Genomic DNA, 22,626 nt, shown 5'->3' with positions numbered 1-22,626 from the left:
GAAGAGTCCTACTTCTAATTATGATTTCTAAAATAAAGAGACTCCTGGATAGATCATTTATGCTTTGGAACAGGAAAAAAAAAGGGGGGGGGGCTGGTTTCCCCTCTGTCACTTTTGACTATGGTGCATTCTATAATACCAGAAAAAAAACTAGTTCTATGTATATTTTAAACAGATCCTAGACAAAGTTAAACACTTTAAATACTGACTGATCTGAAAAGGAGCATCAGTTCAATGAGGTTCTTAAAGTATTCTTTATTAATATCATTAGAAGTTGCAGAAACAACTTTCTTGTAATATAAAGGCACAGGGAGACAGTTTTGATAAAATATTCCAATCAAACAGTAACTTACAGTACAAAAAGACATTTTTAATGCACATACAAACCCCAAACATCTCATTCAAAAATATTTCACCAAGTGTTCATCAATAATAATGGGCATGACTAAAAATATAAATTGTTATCATACACTACATATCTGATAGGTGCAAACGGAACAAGATTTATTGCTTTCCACAACATTTTCCCTGTAGTATTCTTTTTTACTTCCAAATTCCTTTTATAATTAGCTTTAGTAACTTAATCCAGAGGGAACTAAACCCCAAACCAAATCTAATAGGACAAGCTGGCAGTTACTGCCAGAACTGCCTCAAGTAGTAAGCGGAAGTGGCAGTGTCTGTGTTTAAACCTTTTAACAATCATACTCCACTCACTCGTTAGGAAATGCGGTAGATGTTTTAAACAAACAAACACACACAATTTTAGTGATAAGTCAAGGCTTTTGTGGTAGGATAATATTACCTAGTCTCAGGGTTATTCTATTTTCTTCAACAAGTGGATTTTGTGACAAAAAAGTGACACGAACCCTCTCTGAAGTCTTATGCCAGAGCAAGTATGTAAAGTAGTCTTCCAATGAGGGAAGGGGAGAAATGAAAATTAAAAGTTGCATTGGTCATTCTAACTTCTGAAAACAAGCAAGGCACAAGGCAAGGGATTGGGAGCAAATTAGGACTACATAAGCAAAGAAGTTTCAAAGTGAGAATTTAGAATTCTAAAATATCCTTAATACAGTTATCTAAACCATTTAAAAAGAAAAAAAAACACTTTGCATCTTTATACAGCTGCACTTCTTCAGCTTTGAAAAAGAAGGGGCAATGAGTTTACTGTTTTCTTCACCTTGCCCTTACAGCAATTTGGTGCAGCAGCAGTTTCTACTACTATCCTGATGTAGCATCCGAGAGGCATACTGACACCACCCTCGGAAGCAGGGCATGCCACTTTGCTCAGAATTTTTAGCTTGCACAAAGTACTGTTTTATACAAGCATAAAACAATGTAGGTTTTCGTCATTACTGTTGCAAGAAGAAATATGCATATATTTCCTAAGAATATCTTTTTATGATTACGACTTCAGGAAAACAAAGCATTATAGAAGTCATAAAAAAATAAAAAATAAGATCTGAAGTCAGTTCTTGTAGCAGTGAGGTTTTAGAATTTAGAAATTAGAATTTAGGGGACCAACTTCAGATTTACAAAAACCTTAACAAGTCAATTTTGCCTGCACTGGGAATAGTCAGACCTAATTCAAGAAATGGTATCTAGAGTGAATATAGCTTAATCTATTCTGCTAAACCAAAGATGAATATTCAGTAAACTTGACTACCCTTGAATTCAACAGAACAAGGAAAGATGTAAAACAAATTGCTAACCTGCCAGACATTTTTATTCAAATTAGGGTTTTCTTCTAGTATCAGAAAGTAGTTTTACAACTTTTTTCAAAGCGCAATCAAGGACCACTGAAATTTGAATTTTGAGAATTAGCATCACTACAGTATATCATTTTTTCTTCAAGATTAGTTTAGGGACTAACAAACAAAACCATTTTCTTTGGTTTATGCTCAGCTACACTGGACTAGCAAACTTTTGTTTTCAGTCAAACTTTTATCTTCAACTTATAAGATTTTTTTTTTAATCCCAGTCTCTCCCCAATCCTCAAATTACCTTTGTTAAAAGTTAGAGTTTGCTCAAACCATGGTTCCCTCCTAAGCAGTCCTGTATATCTTCTGGCATGAAGGGTAGAAATTTTGTACAATAATTACATTAAGTGATATCTTCAATGTCACGAATACAAAAGAGATCAAATGAAATATTAGTTCAAATGACATTCGAGTTCATGGTGATCTTAAAAAAAATACACAATGTCTAAGCATAGTAAAACAGTGTAAAAATCCTAAAATTAGACAGTAAACGTGGGAATCTTGCACTCACAGTAGAAACATACTGCACAGCATTAATATGAAAGCCTGTTAAATTCAAAATAATGCAGACAGTTAGGTTTACCTGTATGTAAATGCCACTTCAAGGTGTTTAAACAAACACAAAAATGAGACAATGGCATCAGGAAAAAGGCCTTTAAAACAGGCCAGTCTAACTTGACTTTCCAAGTAAGAACATCAGCTTCACAAAACTGTGATACTAATGCAGTTTTATGTAAAGTACCCTTTGATACAGCTTAATTGACAGCTTGTATCACAGTCTGTTTTTGACCTATCCCCTTTTAAGTAGTTAGGGAGAACAGTCAATAGTAGCTCAAGTTTTAGTTCAGTAAGTACCTTGTCTGTTTGCAAAGGAACATTATAACACCATAAAATTATATTTTTATGGTATTTATAAAACTGATAAACTAGTTCCATATTTTTTATTTTCTGTTTTGAATACATAAGTTCAGGATTTTATTTTCCATGTGTCTTTGTAATAGTGTTCTAGCCAGTGTTACAAAAAGTTTTCCACTGTGGACTACCTCACATTATTACTCAATTGTGCAAGGTATTCACGCAGTTCTTTTGCAGCTTGGAATCTACCATATCGCTTCTTTGGGTTGGCACACTCATCCAGCAAGGCCTCAAGTCGGCCATCTTTGGCAATTTCAGCAGGGGGGTCATGAAGTAGTCCTCCAGAAGTTCCACGCCATGTGGCATGTCTTGATAAAAGGTTCTGACAAATAGCGTAATAATTGTGGTCCACAGTGACACGAGCACAAAGAATTTCTTTTGAGAAGGACAGGCAAGCTTCTTTATCACAGTCATCAAATTTGCTTTCATACCATACATCCCAGTTTTCAGGTTTATCTGTGAAATAAGAAGATAGCAAAATATACATACATATTTTATATATATATATATATATATATATATATATATATATATAATATACACACACACGCTTCGTGAGAGAAGGAAATAACATATGTGCAGCTGTATATAATTAGAAGCTCAATACAAAGGCAACTGGTAATATTTAACATATAAACCAACTTTGTCTGGATGCAATCTGAAATGTTCTAGTTTGAGATTTCACCCGACTGATACGCCTTTCAGCTGAAAGGAATACAAGAATAAGGCAATACAAAAACAAGGGAAAGACAGAAAGAAAGGATGAAATAGATAGCTGAAGAGATGGAAGCAAAAAGCAAAACCAAAACAAAGCCACACACACCAGTGCACAGAAAACAAAATCCACATTCACACACATACCCAGAGGGAAAAGTGAAGCACAAACAAGCACAAGAGAATGATTCACAGCTGGAGTCAAGAGAAAAACAAAACAAACATGATCTACTTTAGCAACAACTAGATTTGGTGACTCCAGTTGCCCTGGGAACTAATACTGGCAAATGGTCTATCAAAGAACAAAAACCCCATTACAAAGTAACTGCCATAAACTTCTGAAACATTATCTTCCAGCCTCTCACTTTAGAGATGTTGTTATTAAGTGGCTATTAAAAAAGCAGACGCGTTACATATAATACTTGAAAAAGAAAATATTTGAGCAAAACAAGTTACACTTATGCAAAGAAGTATTTTATGTGTTCATATGAAAAATAAAAATTTAGCAAAGTTTTAAGCTGTAACGACTAAGATACTAATGAACAAAAATACAAAACTGAAGAAAATCTTCAACTCATTTTACTGTGATAATGCCTTGGTTTAATCTCCGGCTTCATCATATCTGAAGACTGAGCGACCTGAACATTCCCAAAAGATCAGGATATCAACTTCAATTTCTTTTTAAAGCTCATAAGAATTAAGCCTTGTAGATGAGTTAGAACAATAAGTTAGCACGTAAAACCAAAGCTTCCATTGTTTGTTGCTATAAACACCAAAACTTCTAACAGGAGGCAAAACAGATGTCTTACCACAAAGCCTTCTTTAAATGAAAACCTGATTCTACAGAAAATACCTTGACAATAATGAGTAAGCGTGAGAGCTCCTGAATTGTTACTACTTTCTGATACAAAAAATTAAATGAAAAACTTTCTTCCTAAATTTTCAGAGTCTCAATTTAGCAAGTCTCTTTTGAGACTGACGTACACAGAAAAATTTACCAGTTTCCAGTAGTTTCTAGGCTGACTATTAGTCTACTCATTTACGGTGCACTGAAAGCAAGTCTAGGAAAAAAAAGCTACTGAGGGATAACTGTTAAAACTATAAAAATATCATGTAAAACTTGTACAGTGAGTGGCAAATTCATAACGGAAAAAAGCCAACATCAAAAGAGTGGGAAAAAATGACTTAAGCATACTCAAATACGAAACCCAGCATAGAAGTAGGATTAGGTAGCACACTACAGTGTCACTGGACAGGATGTACGTATTCAAAGGACTAAATAGGTACATTAATCGTTCTAGACAGACACTAATAATGAAACTTTCCATGAGAGTAAGGAAATTAGTATTAATATTATAATAAGACTAGAACTTATTTGTATTATCATTTGTTTTCTGTTTTCTTAGTTAATTATTAGATTGTAAGTGACACAGCAAAACCCTAAAAATCCAGCTTGATTTGAGAGCCACAAACAGATGCAAGTGTGAAACTTCCAGGATCTAATTTCTGCTCCTATTCCATGTACATATCAGCGCTTTCAGAGTTCATTTAAACATCTTTGTGATCCAGAAATTTAAGTAATATTATTTTAAGAGGATGGAGGAAAAAAAAGTGAAAGTTTATTTGTGTGGCTATAAGTACTAAAGTAAATGTACCAGATAATCAGTACATTTAAAAGGTTTCTTTGTGTACTCCGATAGCTTTAGTCTAATTCCATGAGAATGCATAAATGTAATTAAAAAAACAAACTTCCTTATAGAAAAGTGCATGAAGAAAGAACATAAAAAACACATTCACCCAAAGCAAATTGGGACTGCTTGGCCTACTGCCACAAACTCCTGCAGAATCTAAGGTTTCATGTTCAGCGTTTCTAGCCTTTAGGTTTGTAAAGTTTTCTATATAAGCTCAAAATAAATACAAACCCATGTAATGCCACTTTGTCAAACATCTCTCCTGCTGCTGCTGCTACTTTGAGCTTTTTACAGTTGACAAAGAGATGAACAGATTTTCACTATTCCAATTTGGAAACAGCACTAAAATTACCCGTTCCCTCAGCTCCGTTACTGCAGAGCAACCACTTGAACAACTGAACCAGAGGAAGGCTCTGTAACTACGGGAAAGAGGGCAATAAGATGTCATTTACAGAAAAGGGAACACCAAGACTTCTCTACTGACAGACATCTGGAAAGAGATAAGAGCGCTCTCTCTATTTTCATTAAGGTCAAGAAGTCAATCAGTCAGTTCACGTGTCTGCCTGTTCATCTGTTTGTCCAAATCCTCCCCCCTACTCCACCTTCCATCTAAACAGGAATACAGAGATTAAAAGTATATGTAAATCAAATTCAGGTAGCCTCAACATTTTGTAAAACTGACAAATTAGTCAATCTAATTAGTAGTCTATCATATAAAGCTAATTAGCTGTACAATAAAGTACTATCACAAAATAGGTTTTGGCAACTACACATACTTTAAAAAGAAATTGTGATTACAGAGAAAGGAACAAGAGAAACAGTGAAGGGGTGAGGAAAGAAGAAACTTACTCTGTCTGATTAACCTTTTATCTGCTACCAGAACGTTTTCTGCATCTACAATGATAACTTTCCCATCTCTTGGTCCAACTGCAAAGTTGTCAAAGCTGACATCAAGGAGGTAGAGTGCAAATTCAAAGTCATTATTTGTCAGTTGCTCAGCTATTTCCATTAACTGCCAGGCCAGGTCCACTCGTTTCTCCCATGGTGCATTAAAGTAACTCCACAGCTCTTCTCCAACGTAATTGACAGCCACCATTCTTCCGCACGCTCCTAAGTACTTTGCAAACGGCCAACCCTCATCAGATGGAAAACTCTGCATATAAAAAAATTTTTTAAAATTTTCATTAATACAAAATAGCTTATATTTTAAAAGGCAGTGCAATAAAATTTAAGAGAGGCCTGTAAATACCTATCAATACTAGTGATAAACACATTTGGATATACTTCTAAGATCTGAGAGGCAAGAAAGAACAACACAAAATATATTTATGCAAGCATGATATCCTAGTGAACTACTAATCTAAAGGAGGAGAGCTGGACCTAAGGTAGTATACAATTATAAAATATATCTAGCTTTTCATATATTATCCTATTTCATTAACTGTCTTTCTTCTATTAATGTTTTATGCATATTTGTACTAATGGAAGTATTTTTTCTGCCAAGATGATTTTTCAATCTCATGCTTGTAATTAAAACCAACGATTTTTTCAAATTACGATCTAAAAAACAAAATTAAGTTGCAAATCTTCCTGCTTTTCCTCTGGTTGATTGGGTTCTCATTGGGGATCCTCTCACATGAAGATCTCACAAAAAGGAATATAGAACACATTGGGATATAAAAAGAAGTTTAGGGTTTTCTGTGCCTCTAGTACTCCTTAACAATCCACCTCTTGATGAATTGCTATATATGTACTTTGCATTCGTGCACATATAATGCATGTGTATTATACAAGACCATATAAAATTATAACAAGAATAAAATTTGTCTCAAATAGCAGTTTTCTTGGAAATTAATGCAAGAGTTGAGTATTAAGAACATATTACAAGCAGTAAAAAAGTATATTTTTGTATTTCAGTTGTGCTGAATGTGCCCAAAGACTTCAATATCAACACACACAAGCATTTAAAATGTATCATCCATACTATGCCTCAGGAAGAAATCTCAGAAATTAAAGATTAAAAGCCCCTAGTTGTAGCATTTAGCACTCCTTAAGGACAATGAACACTACTTTTAACTATTAGGAAGTATCGCTATTTGCGCATCCTATCCTTTCTCTAGCACTACCCACTATCATGTCACCAGTAGCAACTCAATCAACTTTGCAGTGATAAGGTAGCAAAGATTTCACCGCATGGGTTGAATTGCGGGAGGGTTTCAGTTTGAATGGGAGCTTTAAACTCCCTACAATCTACGGCAGCAGAAGAGCTGTGGTAGATAAGAGACACTGGAGAGAAATGCATCAAGTACCAGAACAGATCTGAACTATAAAGGAAGTTAGGGAAGAGTAGCCTACCACTCACCCATCTGTGTGTGTATCCCACTAAATAGAATTAAAAAAAAAAAGCAAGCCACACATAAACAGTAATAATACAAGAGTGCCTACCTACCCAATCAGCATAACTCCAGAATTCACATCTCCCTTACAACAAATTACAGGCTGGGGGCTGACCTGCTGGAAAGCACCTCTGCAGAGAAGGACCTGGGAGTCCTGGCGGAGAGCAAATTGACTGTGAGGCAGCAATGTGCCCCTGTGGCCAAGAAGGCCAGTGGTATCCTGGGCTGCATTAGGCAGAGTGTTGCCAGCAGGTCGAGGGAGGTGATCCTGCCCCTCTAACTCAGCCCTGGGGAGGCCTCACCTGGAGTGCTGTGTCCAGTTCTGGGCTCCCCAGTACAAGAGACACATGGCGCTACTGGAGAGAGTCCAGTGGAGGGCTACGAAGATAACTAGGGGACTGGAGCATCTCTCCTATGAGGAAAGGCTGAGAGAGCTGGGCCTGTTCAGCCTGGAGAAGAGAAGACTGAGAGGCAATCTCATCAATGTGTATAAATATCTCAAGGGAGCGTTATCCAGAGGATGGGGCCAGACTCTTGTTAGTGGTGCCCAGTGATGGGACAAGAGGCAACAGGCACAAACTGCAACACAGGCAGTTCCATACGAACATGAGGAGAAACTTCTTTACTGTCAGGGTGACAGAGCACTGGAACAGGTTGCCCAGAGAGGCTGTGGAGTCTCCTTCCCTGGAGATATTCAAAACCCGCCTGGACGCGATCCTGGGCAATGTGCTCTAGAGGACCCTGCTTGAGCAGGGGGGTTGGACTAGATGATCTCCAGAGGTCCCTTCAACCTTGGCCATTCTGTGATTCTGTAAAATCTTAATGTTATCTGTCTGTGCTTCTTTTGATAACAAAGCTTAGATCATTTTATTTAAGGACTAGACACGAGATAACTCCATGCCAAGGTTAGAGTACTGATGTTGGCCAGAAGCATTAGAAGCACTGTAAAACACTAGGAACCACATGCCATATCCATCCCCAAGAATTAATACTTATTCTTGGAATGCAAACAGTGAAGTTAAAGCTACATTCAATACAAAAAACATTAACACAACAAATTTAGTATCAAGAAGCCCCCTCCCCCCAAAAAAATAGATTTGCTTAGATCATGATAGCCCATATAATAATACAAGTCACCAAATACACATTCCAATCATTACTCACAAAATTTGCTTGCGTGTATCACTAGTTTTCTACTAAGCATGCTCCCATGTCAGGAATCAAGTGTGATTAAGATGACTGCTAACTGGCTTCTTACCTAAAAGTTTATTGGATCAGTGAATCCCCTAGCATCACTCAAGATGACACTCCTTACAGATGTCTTTTCCACCTTTTAAAATTCACTGCTGGTAAATACACAGGAAGAAAAAGCAAAATAAAGAACATCTGCTGGGTACTGCAGCAATAGCTTCTCTTGGTTGAATTGGATTTCTAGGATTTCACAACAGTTTCAGGAAGCAAAGAACAAAATCCTTCACAGATACTCTCTCCATCTAACAAATTATTTCATTACTAAACAAGATTCTTAGATCCAGAAAGTTATACACACAAAATACACTAATGAAAAGATTTACTGAAGCACATCACCATCCCTCTTCTGGACGGTCAACACAATCACTTCTGCAGTGCAACTTCTACCAGAAATTCACAGGCAGGCACTATTCCTTTCTCATCCGCCCTGAACCATTCTAAAGAAGTACAAAACTATGCAGAGGTGACTATGAAACAGTGAATAAAGTCCTTACTGGCAGTAAGAACCCCCCTCAAAAAATGAAACAAAGGTGAAGAACGGATTTGGGCATTCCTTTCAATTTCTATGACACAGGTAGTGTAGAAGTTCACTGGAACACAGCACAGGGCTCTCACTTGAAGTCTCCAGCACTGAACGGGAGAAATTCCAGACCAGCAAACCAGTTTGTCTGACCATACAGCATGTTCATTTCTGTCTTCTCTCTAATGGTCCTTAAGACACAGAGAAGCTTCAGGATAGACATTTCTGCTCTGGAAGCACACTCCTTGCCAACCTCTACCCTGACTCAGAGCCCTTCTTCGTTTTCATTGTGCTATGATCAAAATGCATGAAAGAGTTATTTATCTTATTCCAAATAGGTACCTGTCACATGATTGGGAACTTCTGATCACACGACAGGGAAGAGGCTCAAGTACATGATGGGGAAGAGGCCAAAGTTTCCAATCCTCCTGCGTGCAAGGGCAGCTTTAGTTCTAAAAACAAAGCATCTTCCAGCACCATGAATTTTTCTGCTAATAAAGGTAAGGACTCCAAAGCTTAAAACAAATACTGTCGCAAAATCATAGAACACTTAACAGAAGCATTACAATTTGTTCTTCTATGCTTATTAAATTATTTAATATTTAAAATGAATTTTGAGCATGTATGAATACTCATTTGTTCATCTGTTAACATTAATTGACAGGTGGATGCTAGAGAAGCTTAGCAGCTGTCCCAGAATATTCTGCCTCAAAATAGAGCACTATAGAGCCTTCAAGCTCTGTTCAGAGTTACATAGAGTTACATTAAACTAACCTAACATTGCCATAGCAAGAGTAGAACACAATTTTAGAGGGAAAACTTGCATTTATCCTTGCAAAGAGCCACCTTTATTCCACCTGTAACACTTAACTATCATAAATTCTTGGGTATAACAAGTGAACATTTTAAGAACTCAGTATCCTCTTGTGACATCAGACCCACATTAATTACGGAATAGCTTTAAAGTTTTTATGGCGTCTTATTCATAGCCCTAATATAAGTATCTGGACTTCTATTTTAATCACCTGATCTACCAACACAGATATCTGGTCATGAAAAATCTTGAGAATGATGCAGAACTTGCTTGATATTGTTGAGACCAGTATGATATTTTCAAGCTGTGATTCAGTATAACTGAGGAAAATATAACTTCTCTTACTAATCAAATCTTCTATGCAATAAGCATGACATTTATCCAGTCTTCAGCTTTTCACCTGCAGGCTTCAGGCCAGTTTATGAAGGTGGTTATTAGGGCCAAATATCCAGTAGTTCATGGCAAGTGAAATGATGCATTCCACAGAAGAGAACTTAAGGTTTTTGTTTTTGTTTTTAAGATTAACAAAGTAATTTTCCAACAAACATAAATGAAGTGTGTGCTAATAGCATTACTTTTTTTCACAGAGGCCAATAAGATGAAAACTTGCATCTGTGGTATCAATAAACACCACCACAGTGAGATTTCATACACTTTTAGCATCTCTGTGTTCAATCCTGTATCAAAACAAACCCAAATGCAAAAGAATACAGATCAGAAGGATGTTGCCCATTAACTGAAATTAGTTACTTACAAAGGAACATGCCATTTCACTCCAAAAGAAGCAAAAGTTAACACAAGCGACAACACTCAGAGAGCCAAATGACTAGCATCAAGGGGCACATAGGGAAATTCAAAATATTATCTACCAGTCTCTACCAGGAAAAAGTCTCCCAGCCTACTGTCAAGGAACATACACATACATTCCTATCAGTTCTGCACTCAAGCAAGTCTACTTTATCACTAGATTACTGTCTTACAAAAGAATTGTATATCTTGAATTGGAGAAAATTTATCTGATTTCACTTTCTGAAGATGACAGGTTTAACTGATTTCACCAAACGAGCATAACATTTTCATATCACTGAACTTTAGTCATGTTCACATTTTAGGTATGATTTTGGTCAACATCTAACAATTTCCAAAGGAAAAACAAAACTATTCTAGTAATGGCATGGTTAGCATCTTTCATAAGAAACTCCACCCTATTCTTTTCCTATCTTCCAGTCCTCTTCCATTTGTACTTTGGGAGAGAGACAAAGGCACAAGCTGAATCATAACCAGTTGAATCTGGCAAAGGCCATGCTACCGTTGGAAGGGAAGGTGGCCATCCCTCCCAGCCTGTCAAACGCACTCATTTCAATCTCCTCCTTTGTGTCATCAGGAAGGGATGCAGCTTGAAATCACTTTATTTGCTGAGCTGGAGTCCAGCTGGATCAGTACCCGGATCCAGCTTGTCACATCACCACATACGGTGAGTACGGATGAAAGGAAGGGAGCAGGCCTGCACAGCCAGGGCAGAGAAAAGAAAAGGAGACAAGGGGACCATTCCCTTCCAGCAGCAGGGACTTATAAAATGGATTAAACCGATTGTGGAAGTACAGCATTAGCCAGAACTGTACACTGATCTTCAAAACACACATATTATGCTTCCTGTCACATATACTAAATTTCATTTCACTTAAGAAATTCTAGGAAGAGTTCAGTTTATTTAAAAGTGACCCTCAGTAGCAGTATAATATCTGCATGCCATACTGTAACACAGATACATTTGTAAGTCTATGGCAATAAAAAGATCTTTTGACAACAGGAGTACAGGGAATCCTGCCAACATCTGCACACGTACAAACAACATCTCTGTTTTGGCTCCTTTCCAACTGGCATGTAACAACCGCATCTACACTTCATTACCCAAGTCAGTAGCTGAAGAAGGGGATAAAAATATGTACAAGTGCCCTATTCACCAGTTTTACATTCACACAGTGAATTTGACAAGAATATTAATTGAAGCGCAGCTATGTTGTCTTTGCAAGCAAAGATTTGTAACTTTTTGTACTATTACATTTTGAAAGCATTTTTCTAGAGGGAATTGTAGTTAACTTAATAGGACGATTTTTTCCCCCCTATGTATTTTAAAAAGTCAGTAAGACGTTAATACTAAGTCTGTACGGCCATTAAACTGGGTTTCCATGAACAAGTTGCATTTAGAAGAAAAAGCTTAATAGGTAGCTGCCAGAAGCCTCCAACTCTTGTAGGGAATGAAGGGCATAGTTGTTATTTAAATCCCTAAATTACTAATAGCATAAAGATTTGATTAGATAGTTTTGTACCTGAATATACTATTTGAAGACTACTTAGAAAAATCTGCACATTTGACAACTCAGACAAAACAAAAAATAAGCTTTTTTTTCAGAACTCAGCAGCAGCTACTTGATAAACGAATCTACAATTCTTATACACCCACTCGCATTTTATCTGTGAATATACACAGAAATGTCATGGAAACCACTAACGATTAGGCTTTTAGAAGTGTTTAAAAATACAGTAGTGGACACTGAAAAACTACAAACAAGTAGCTTAGTAAGTTTTCCCTCATTTAAAAAGTTGCTATCTTTCTCTATTCACACAGCAATATATATAATGATCATTTAACATAAAGATGGAAAAAAGCAAACATGAGAAAACTCCAGCCACCTCCACTCCCAGCGACATGTAGTCACAAAAATATTCTTGGTACCCTAATTAGAGGGGCTACATGACATCTCTCTAAGCAAAACTCAAAAACCTAAATAAACCCTGTCAAAGGGACAAAAGACACTTTGTTCCTGAAAGAATAATATTGCATCTAGGTCTTCAAAAAAAGCATGCTGTAGTTTCAGAAGAATAATGAGAATTAATACAGTGAATTTATCATTTCACTCAAACATAAAATACACTAATAGTTCATTTGTCTTCCTCACTCCCATCTGTTTAAACATGTGAAGATATACAAATTTGCCACTGGTTTTGAATGTTCAGAGATGTTAATTACACTATGTAGTAAAGACTCAGCAGCTTGAGGTTGATAAAGCTTATTGTAGGCTGCAATAACAAGAAAATTCTGAATCAAACTCTTTAAAGAATATGTTTAACAAATCAAACTAATAATTCATCTTAAAATCCAAAAAAAAAAGAGAAATCTTAACTTACTACTAACACCTTTAGGCTATTGTTCCACTGTAGCACTAAAAACAAAAAGCCTTTCCCACTACAAAAACTACTCTAGAAGTTGCTACATCAGTACTAATTTGTATATAAAGTCAATTCCCTCAAAAAAAAAAAAACCCACATACATATACAAGGAGCTGCATCTTACATACAATGAAATTAAACAAGATTCCAAAAACAGAGTAAAGACTTTTCTTACTGCTCATCATGACCTTGAAGGCCCTGATGGCAAAATTACACCCTTCGTGACACCTTTATTAAAACCATCATATTAAACTGTGTTTGCTGAGGCACAAACTGGCATGGCAAGTGGAATTTAAATAACATGCTCTTCCTCAAAAGGAAAAAATTTAGTTCTCCCTCCGAGAGTACTGTTGATTCCACAATGTAAACAGAAGTAGCAGACTTTAATTTTAGTCACCAAGGCAAACGAGCACAACTCTGGAGCCACAAACCTGGAGATCAGACTTTACAAAGAAACCTTTCAGACCTAAAGGAGGTTAAAAAATAGCATAAAAGCAGATGCCTTCTTTTATTGAAATTGAAATGCAATTTAGAATATATACATGCAAATGCATTTGTAAATGCTAGTGTGTGTAACAAAAACAACCTCACTCTCAACTGCATGCCACATCATTCACCATTCAGCTGAAACTCCCAGAAAAGTTAAGCATATGAACCTACAAACATACATACGCACACACACAGAAGAACAGATTTCATTTAATATTCAAAATAATAGTGTTCACCACTGAAACTAGGTTCCTTTGAGTTTAGGGCTTTTTTAGGTTTCAATCGGTTACTGCATACAATTCATGCCAACAAGTGGAATATAGTCAGACTTAATTTACACACCATAGAACAAAAACATGCAGGTAATTTTAAATATAAACCTACTCAGAATTAGAAGTTGCTCAATGATTAAGGTGCCCACGAACTTTATAGTTATAGTTGAAGTATGTCATTTCTTCATATAAAATTAATGGATAATGATTACATGTAAGAGCAGGGAGGAAAATTGAATGCTGTGATTGGTTGTCACCTATTCAAAGTAGTTTTTAAGTTCAGCAACAGACACTGATGATCATTATCTACTTCTCATAGGTTATGGGTTTGAGATATATCACTACAAAATAAAAATAGCAGAGATAGTCTATATCTACTTCTAAAAGTTAATTTTCAAAGTGAAAGAGACTAAAACAAAACCTCAATTATTTAATCCAGGGGGGAAAAAAAAAAATACTACTACTCCCCCTCCACAACACATGTACAGAAGCATGTTTCCATTTAATAAGTCTATACAACTATTTCTCAGCAGCCACTAAGATTAAAAAAGACATTTTTCATAATCCGTACCCCCAATAACTTGAAAGGAATGTTTTCTAAAAGTGCAGAAATTCTTCACTTTACTTACACTCCTTTACTTTGAGAAAGCTTCACCAAAAAGAAGGATGATAATATTTTTGATCAGTTAAGGAGGACAATTAGATGTGATAATGTCATACGTACTAGCAACTTCTGATCTAATACGTTCACTCATATGACGCTGCAGAAAATAATTCCTCAGTTTTAGTCGCAATCAAATCAGTGAAACACTCATAATACTAAGCTTCTCAACGTTAAATGGACATAAGAATAATTTCTAGTTTCTTCTTTAAAGTTTGTATCACTGAAATTCAGAGACAGATGACAAACTGATCTTATTTCCCTGAAACAGATCATGTATGTAAAAGAGTAATCAAGAAAGACTAAAACCTCAGTTTAACACCTAGAATTTCAATTCAGAAAGCAAGGGGTTTAAATTATCACTTCTACGGGTGTCAGTCAAATGATTTGGTCAAAAAATTTAGAGAGGAAAAAAACTAAGATGTGAAAAAATTTGAATTTACACCAAGTAACACTTAAGAGCCATTCCTCAAACCTAGTTTATTTTCACCGTAAAAAATAGTCTTCAAACAGAAAATAGTAAGTTTACTCCATGGAACTAATTTGGCAGGGAGGAGAGGAAGGTCAAGCCATCATTTACAGTGATCTGGAGTAGACTACAGCAAACCTCTAAAATGGAATATCATACAAAATTGCAGACTATCTAAAAGTCACAAGTCAACTTGAGATAACAGGGTGATATACTAGCAGCAACTGACCTCAAACAACTAGATTTAACTCTTTCATAAGGATCAGAAAGAACATTCAACATTTTGAAACAATATCCATATGCACAGGCACTTATAGCAAATAATGCAAATCCACTAGAAGACACTTCAGATAGTCTAGATAACTAACTTAAATCCACTACTCAGCATCTAACATAGCAATTATCTGTTTGGAAACACCAAGACCAAGTAACAAGGAAAGTTAAGAGCCATCAACTGTTAATACTGGATGGCATTCTACGAGTGGATTTAGGATACCACAGAACTACAGAAGGTAAGCTACAGCTAGATTATTGTTACATGATGAAAAGAGAAGATGTGTAACAGGCAAGAAAAGTTGCCTACTCACTTCTTACCGAGTTATTTATGGATCAGCAAAATAGTTTTCTACAACAACTGACTAAATGGCTACTTCGAGGGAATTTAGAGCAAGAAATTGTTTCAGAGATCACAGTTAACATTTTAATATATGTTTACCAGATGCCAATTACCTTTCTTCCCATCGCAAAAACAAACAAAAAACACACTGGTGACATGAACAGAAACTAACGGAATTTTAGGTTCTGCAGCAACAGACTGTTCCTGCAGGGCAATTATACAGCTGGTCTTTACACAAGAAGTACGGATGACCAGAAGTTGTGAGAAAAATGAAGACAGTAGCTCCAAGGATTTGGAAAGCTAAGTACATATCTGAAGGAAGAGCAATGAATTACGCAATTTATAAAAAAAGAAAAAATCCAGAAACATAACTATCTTCCATACAGTTTTTGGAATTTTTCTTAGAGTCAGAAAAATAAGTGCCAAACAGTTTACAGCTTGTACGTAAAGCATGTTTGCTAGTCTCAGTAATTACTTTAAGGACTCTTCATTTTAAGCAGATTTGGAGGGAAAGCGCAGTCTTGTGAAGAGCTACAGTTCTAGACAAAGTTACATTAACACATTCTGGATACAATTTACAGTCACCTCCCATAGGTGGAAAATAACACTGTTTATAAGCATTATATTTTAAAAATGCAAAGTTTGTGTAGATTTTGAGTATATTCATAAAACAAAGTAAATATACTATCATTTTAAAAGTTTATTTGGTGATATTTTACACCAATACAGTAGTCAATACAAAGGCAAGACTAAGTATTGCAAGACCAGCTTTATCTGTACTTATGCCACAACAATTAATAGAACAAACATACGGCTCAGCACTGCTAGGACAGATGTAAACTGCCTTTTAGAGTTAATCAGAAGATCTTTTTTTTTTTTTTTGGGGGGGGGGGGGGACAAACAAGCATTTTTACTGAAAACAGTTTTCTAACTCAGAAGCAAGTTGCTACATCTGTGGTACTTTGTTCACGCTACATCTGTGGTACGGTATACTTAGTTGCTGAATTCCCAAGACAAGGTGTTCTCAGCTTTGCTCTGATGATGGTTCAACAATGCATGGTTGCATAATGTGGCTCACATGAGGCAGCCACAGTGGCATAACAGCAGCTCAAAGACTGTTAGACACATCTGCAGATGCTCTAACTATGAAATACCAGAGGCTGATACAGGCCAATGCAAGGGCGCTATGGAGAACAGCAGATATTTCTACAGAATGTTTAATCTTTTCCCCAAATCATTCTGTTAAATAGCCATTTTTTGAGAAAATTGTTAGCAATAAAATAAATAAATGACCAGAAGAATTTATGTAAGAGTTAAGAAACTGATCTTAGCTTCTACAGAAATTAACAATAAGCAGCTAACATTTCTATAACTATAGAACTATATAGTTTCTATAGTATATTTCATAACTATAGAAACACATTTATGTTTCTAGTGCCAATGACGACACAAATGCAAGATTTATCACGCTACTTCATAAAGTTGAACAGTGTTAATTATGTGAGTCTACGTTATGTTTAAGAGAGTGAAAGTTTCTCCACTACAATTATTTATAAAAGAGAATCTAGAAGGTGGATGGTTTATAGAAAGTCATAGAGTAAGGATAAAACTGTACTTACATCTATACTGGTTCTATGAATTCTTCAAGAACTGACACTACAAGGCATTACACTACACTGTTTTTAAAGCTCTTTATGTTTAAAGCTCTACAATTTCTTCAAAGGAAACTGTGGCCTACCTATCTTTGCAAATGTTGCAGTCATCCTATTCAATTAGGACTCAGATGCCATGAACAGATCCTATTCTTCCAGTGATTCTCATTTAAAATACCCTGTTTTCCATCAGGTAAGTTAAAGAGAACCGCGGAAAGTTTTGCTGTTGCCGTTGTCTGAACAAACTGTTCACATTTACCTAAAATACTAGTTTAGATGTATCAGATTTCAATTACAGATTGGAACTTAATCTCCTAAAAAATATTTCCCTTTATATTGCAGGAGAGGACTGTTAGAAAAATGAAGGAAAGAAAAAACCCAAACTTACCAGAATGTTAATCATTCACTTTGAGTTAAATTTTTTCCTCAACCCTCTCATATAGATTCTTTCATTCAAACGTGAATTCAGACAAAAAAAAGTGAAAGGATTGAAGTACTGAACAATTTATGAGATTCCATGAAAGTAAAAATCATATTCACTCAGAAGAGATGTACACAGTAGTAAAAGTAGTAAAAAAAACACTTCTAGATTCTCAGTGTTCAGAATGCAGAAGTATTTCCACTTCTAAACTAAAAACAAGACTGTGCATGACAATCTTAAGAAGTCACACTGACAAGTACTATGAAAAGCTCAAGGCAAAAACTGGAAGTACTTTTCCTTGTGCCTTCTGGCTACAAGTGAACACCATCAGTAAAATGCAAAGGAAAAAAATGTCTTTAATTAAAATCTGGTTCTTCACATGATTTCATGCAGGTTTTCCCTTCTTGGAGGCAGCTGATTTTTAGAACTACCCTCCAGGTCTCATTCCCATACCAGTATCTGCCCTACTCAATACTGCAGACATTACACCCTAAGATATTTAGATTCTCAGCAGACAGTTATCATTTCTGATAAGATAATTTCACCTCTCAAAGTATACCTTGCTATTGCAATAGCTGCATAACACAGAACTAGCCATTCCTTACGTGTTTTTCTGCTAGAGACAGAAGAATGGAGTAGTGTGTTATATGTAATGCAAATAAGAAGAGTTAATACAGATTCATATGAATTCTATTTAAGATATAACTTCATTCTGAATCGAGGTAAGAGATACAAACCTTCAGTATCCATTTCCAAAGTTTACACACACTCTTCTGGGGGCTGGGGGAGGGAAGAGGGGTGTCAGAATACATTAACTTTAGGTACTTTTAAAAACACAAAGCTGGTCTGCAGTCCCCTTACGTATTTTCCAAAGCATGCCTATTTACAAGTCTCTGTAAAACACCTTTGATTTTGACAAAAGGTGACAGTGACTCCAGACAATAGGCTGCCTTGCTTCCTACTAATTTGCCTGGCTCTGCTCCTCAGCAGCACCTTGGGCAAGCAGCGTGCTTGTAAGTGCCATGTCCAAAGATTTTCATCTCTTCTACAGATTCGCCTGACAGCCTCAGGGCTCATCTACAGCTTATCAAGAAGCTGACAGCAATCAAGGCTCTTAAATCAACCAGTGCTGCCCAATGGCTTTGATCTATCAGGCAATAGGAAATGCTGCTACCATCCTATATCCTTTGTCTGTAAAGGATACATTACCCCACATGTCAGGAAGAAAGATGTAATACTGTTTTCAAGTAAGCTCCGTCTATGTTCTCTGTATGTTGCAGCCTGTATTCAAATCGAGAACTAAGCTGTATAAAGAACAGCCAAAACAAAATCTATTCTCAAGGAATTTCCAAATACAGTCAAAGCAAGGAAATATTAATGCTCTTATTTAAACGTAGTTTCCCTTTTCACTGTGCTCAGGAGCAACTTCATTGCAAAATGGAAGAGACATAGTCTACCCTAAGTACGCTAAGCAGCAAACTGAAAACTTTGAAAACAAAACCCAAAAGTTGTACCTAGGGAAACTGAAGGACAGAGGGCACACCACCCACAGAATGCATTTTAAATTAAGTAGAGTAATAGTACACCTCTTCATAAATGCATTTCTAGAAAATGTATTTAATAGGTGAACTTGCTGGAGGGTAAATCCTATAGCATTGCTTTTGGGACATCAGATATTTCTTGACTCTCTCACTAAAGAAATACCAGCTGTTTATAACAGTAATCACGCACTGATATTCTCAAATGTATTTGCAAATATTCTTTTGGTACACATCAGATGAAGGCAAGGACAGTTCACTAGTTAGACAAAACAATTCCTGGTTCAAACTTATACACTGATGGCATGCTAGGAATTCCTTCAATAATGTTATGAACTGAAATGTAAAGGAAGGGGAGGCACTGTTCAATCCATATGTGTGTCCACATGCACGCACAGACATGTAATGTATACATACACATGGAGGAGATGTAACTGAAAAGTGCCATAGAACACAGCAGTTTCCTACAAATTTTTCCATCTAAAAATCTGAATAAAATTCAAGTTTTACAATACCTATTAAAGTACATATTCTTGTCTACGAATTCGCAACACCACCTAACCAGTCCTCTTAAAGAGCATAAATATTTAGCTTGCTGAAAAGAGAAGAGTGGACGTTTATTTGTCACTCCATTACCAGACCGCAAAACGTCTGCTTCCAATTTTTTACCTCACAGAAAAATAAAAGTTTTATTTGCTTCCCATAAAGAATACAACCCCGTACACGAGCCAGTTTTTGAAAAGGAAAGTAAAATATCATTGCGAGTCCCTGCCCGCTTTCTCTTAAACTAGACCCTAAGAAACTGGCCACTGATTCCCATAGCAGCCTACGATGAGGTATTACGGGAGCGTGGCGAGGAAATAAAGCCAAACACCTAACCGCAAGAAAGGTGTAAATCCACCAGAAAGCATCCTCTGCCTCACAGCGAGCGCTCCCAAGCCCGCCTCCTGCAGAGCTGCTCCGTACGCTCCACGGCCCCTGCGGGACGGGAGGGAAAGCTCCCGCTCGGGGGGAGAGGACTACACCCTCGGGGCACAGCAGAACTAGGGAGGAAGGAGAAGAGGGAGGGAAACCCACCAACAAGCCTTACACGGGGACACACGTAGAGAGAGAAACTACGTGGCCGAGCGCGGCAAAGCGACGCCTGCCGCCCCCGGGGAGCCCAAACCCTGCTCGGCCAGCGGCAGCCGCGCCGGGGGCCGGGGCGAGGCGGGCCCGGCCGTCGGGCCCCCCGAGGGCGCTCGGCGGCGGCGGCCGGCGGGCTCCTACCGTACCTGCAGCACCAGCGGCTCCGGGTTGAAGGCGAGCGTGATGAGGAGCTGCATGCGCTCCGAGTCCTTCAGGTTGCGCAGCAGGAAGCTGCCCGAGTCCTTGGTCTCGGCGTAGCGGCGCACCAGGCGGTCGAGCAGGCGCTGCGAGGGGCAGTGCACCAGGTCGGACCAGCCCTCCACGGCGTCGGGGGTGAGGAGCCGGACGTCGCCGTTGAGGCTGGCGAACTCGGTGGCGTGCAGGGCCTGCAGGAGGTCGCAGCGGCCCCTGCCGGTGGCGCGGCGGCAGATCTTGGTGTCGATGTCGGCGAGCTCCTGCGCGGAGCCGAGGCGCTTGAGGACGACGCGGCGGCTGCCCTCGCGGGGCTCCCCGTAGCGCGCGAAGTAGACGTTCTTGACGTTGAAGAAGTCGAAGAGGCGCAGGCGGCCCCAGCTCTCCAGCCGCAGCTGCCCGTTGAGGAACTTGCGGCACCAGCTGGTGCCCCAGCAGGCCGGGCACTTATTGAGCTGCAGGAAGCGCCGCTCCGACAGCTCGTTGCGCTGCAGCGAGGCCAGCAGCGAGTGCGTGTTCAGCACCAGCGCCGCCGCCAGGCTGCCCAGCACCGCCAGCTTCACGTAGCGGTACAGCCGCCCCAACTTCAGCGACACCAGCCGCAGCATCGTCCCGTCCCGCGCCGCGCCGGCCGGCCGGGCCGGGCCCCCCCTCCCGCCTCCGCGCTCGCTCCCCGCCCCGGCCGCGCCGCAGCTCCGGCACCAATAAACTCCCCGCCTCGCCGCTCGCCCGATAAAAGGCAGCCAAGTTACTGAGGGGACGGCGGGCGGGGGGAGGGGCAGCCGCGGGGGGAGGCGCCAACGGCCCGCCGGCCCGGGAGGCCCCGCCCCCGGGGAGGGGCCCCTTGGCCCGCCTCTGCCCCCGCCCACGTGGCGGCACGTGACGCCAGGCGGGGGCGCGGCCCACCGTCTTCCCGGCGTGGGGGGTGGGAGGAGGGGCGGGGCTCGGGGAGGCCCGTGCGCCCGCGCTGGGGAGGGGGCGGGGCGAGAGGCGGGCGGTTGGAGGGGGCGGGGCGGGGCGCTTCCTCCCCCCTCCCCTTGCCCCCGCCCCGCGCCGGACTCCCGTGCCGCCGCCGGCAGGGCGGAGGGGTCGGCAGCGGCGGTCGCCATGTTGTCTCCCGTCCTTCCCCTGGGCTCCCGGCGGGGTGGGGTGGGGGGAATCCCTCGCCGCCGGCGGGAAGGCGCCCGCCTAAGGCCGTCCCGGATCCGCGGGGCTGCGCGGCCGGCGGGGCGCGATCTCCGTCCGCCCATGCCGCCGCCAGGGCGGTTTCCATCCCGTCAGCCGGGCCGGGCCGCCCGTCGCGCTCCAGCCGGCGCCCGCGGCTGACAGGCCCTTCCGCCGCGCCGCACCCCCGGCGCGCTGCCGTTAGCGCCTGGCCCGCCGGCACCGGCGCCAGCGCGGCTCAGACCTGCCGCTAAGCGGCCGCTCCGCGACTCGCCTCGCTGTCCGCAGGGGCCGGGGCCTCAGCGGGCGAGAAACAACCGAGGCCGGCGCGCAGTTACCTCGTACGCGCCGCAGTTTGCAAGAAAACGGAACCGCACGAGACGGGACAGGTTTCCGCGCTGGGCGGCGGTGGTAGCCCCGGGCCCGGAGGGGCGAGGCCGCGGGCTGCCGCCGCCCGCCCGGGCAGCAGCAGCAGCAGCAGCAGGGCTCGGCGGGCTGCGCCCAGCCCCTCCGCGGTGCTCTTCTGGGGCGGGGTGGCACGGTGGCAATGCCGGCTACGGGCCGCTCTGTAAAAGTAACGCAAAACAGAGGCAAAAAGATTAAGGAGGCAAAAAGGTTAAAAATCCCGTTCAGTACCGATTTTCTTAAAATGAGCCTGCGTTCTGCCAACTTACAGAAAGTCGTACGTAATGCCCTGTTCGTCCTCAAACGTCCGGTGGGGATAGGGCCATTGGA

At 40.1% G+C, this 22,626-nt stretch overlaps 1 protein-coding gene across 2 annotated transcripts; it reads right to left on the bottom strand.

Moving 5' to 3' along the window:
• Positions 1-235: 235 nt before the first annotated feature.
• On the bottom strand, positions 236-22,407 carry DIPK2A (divergent protein kinase domain 2A). Of its 2 annotated transcripts, XM_068954229.1 has the most exons (4): positions 22,230-22,407; positions 20,682-21,215; positions 5,927-6,230; positions 236-3,128 (listed from the first exon to the last, which is right to left on the bottom strand). In XM_068954229.1, the coding sequence occupies exons 2-4, from the start codon at positions 20,730-20,732 to the stop codon at positions 2,797-2,799; spliced, it is 687 nt and encodes a 228-aa protein (XP_068810330.1). In that variant the 5' UTR covers positions 20,733-21,215; positions 22,230-22,407; the 3' UTR covers positions 236-2,796. The 2 variants fall into 2 exon arrangements, with proteins under 2 accessions (XP_068810330.1, XP_068810329.1); XM_068954228.1 differs by lacking the exon at positions 22,230-22,407 and having other exon boundaries at positions 20,682-21,420.
• Positions 22,408-22,626: the final 219 nt, after the last annotated feature.

This window comes from Struthio camelus, chromosome 9 (genome assembly GCF_040807025.1).
Source record: "Struthio camelus isolate bStrCam1 chromosome 9, bStrCam1.hap1, whole genome shotgun sequence".
In the NCBI taxonomy this organism is placed as follows: Eukaryota; Metazoa; Chordata; class Aves; order Struthioniformes; family Struthionidae; genus Struthio; species Struthio camelus.
The sequence above is the reverse complement of the archived record's forward strand: the minus strand, read 5'-3'. Positions and strand labels throughout refer to the sequence as shown.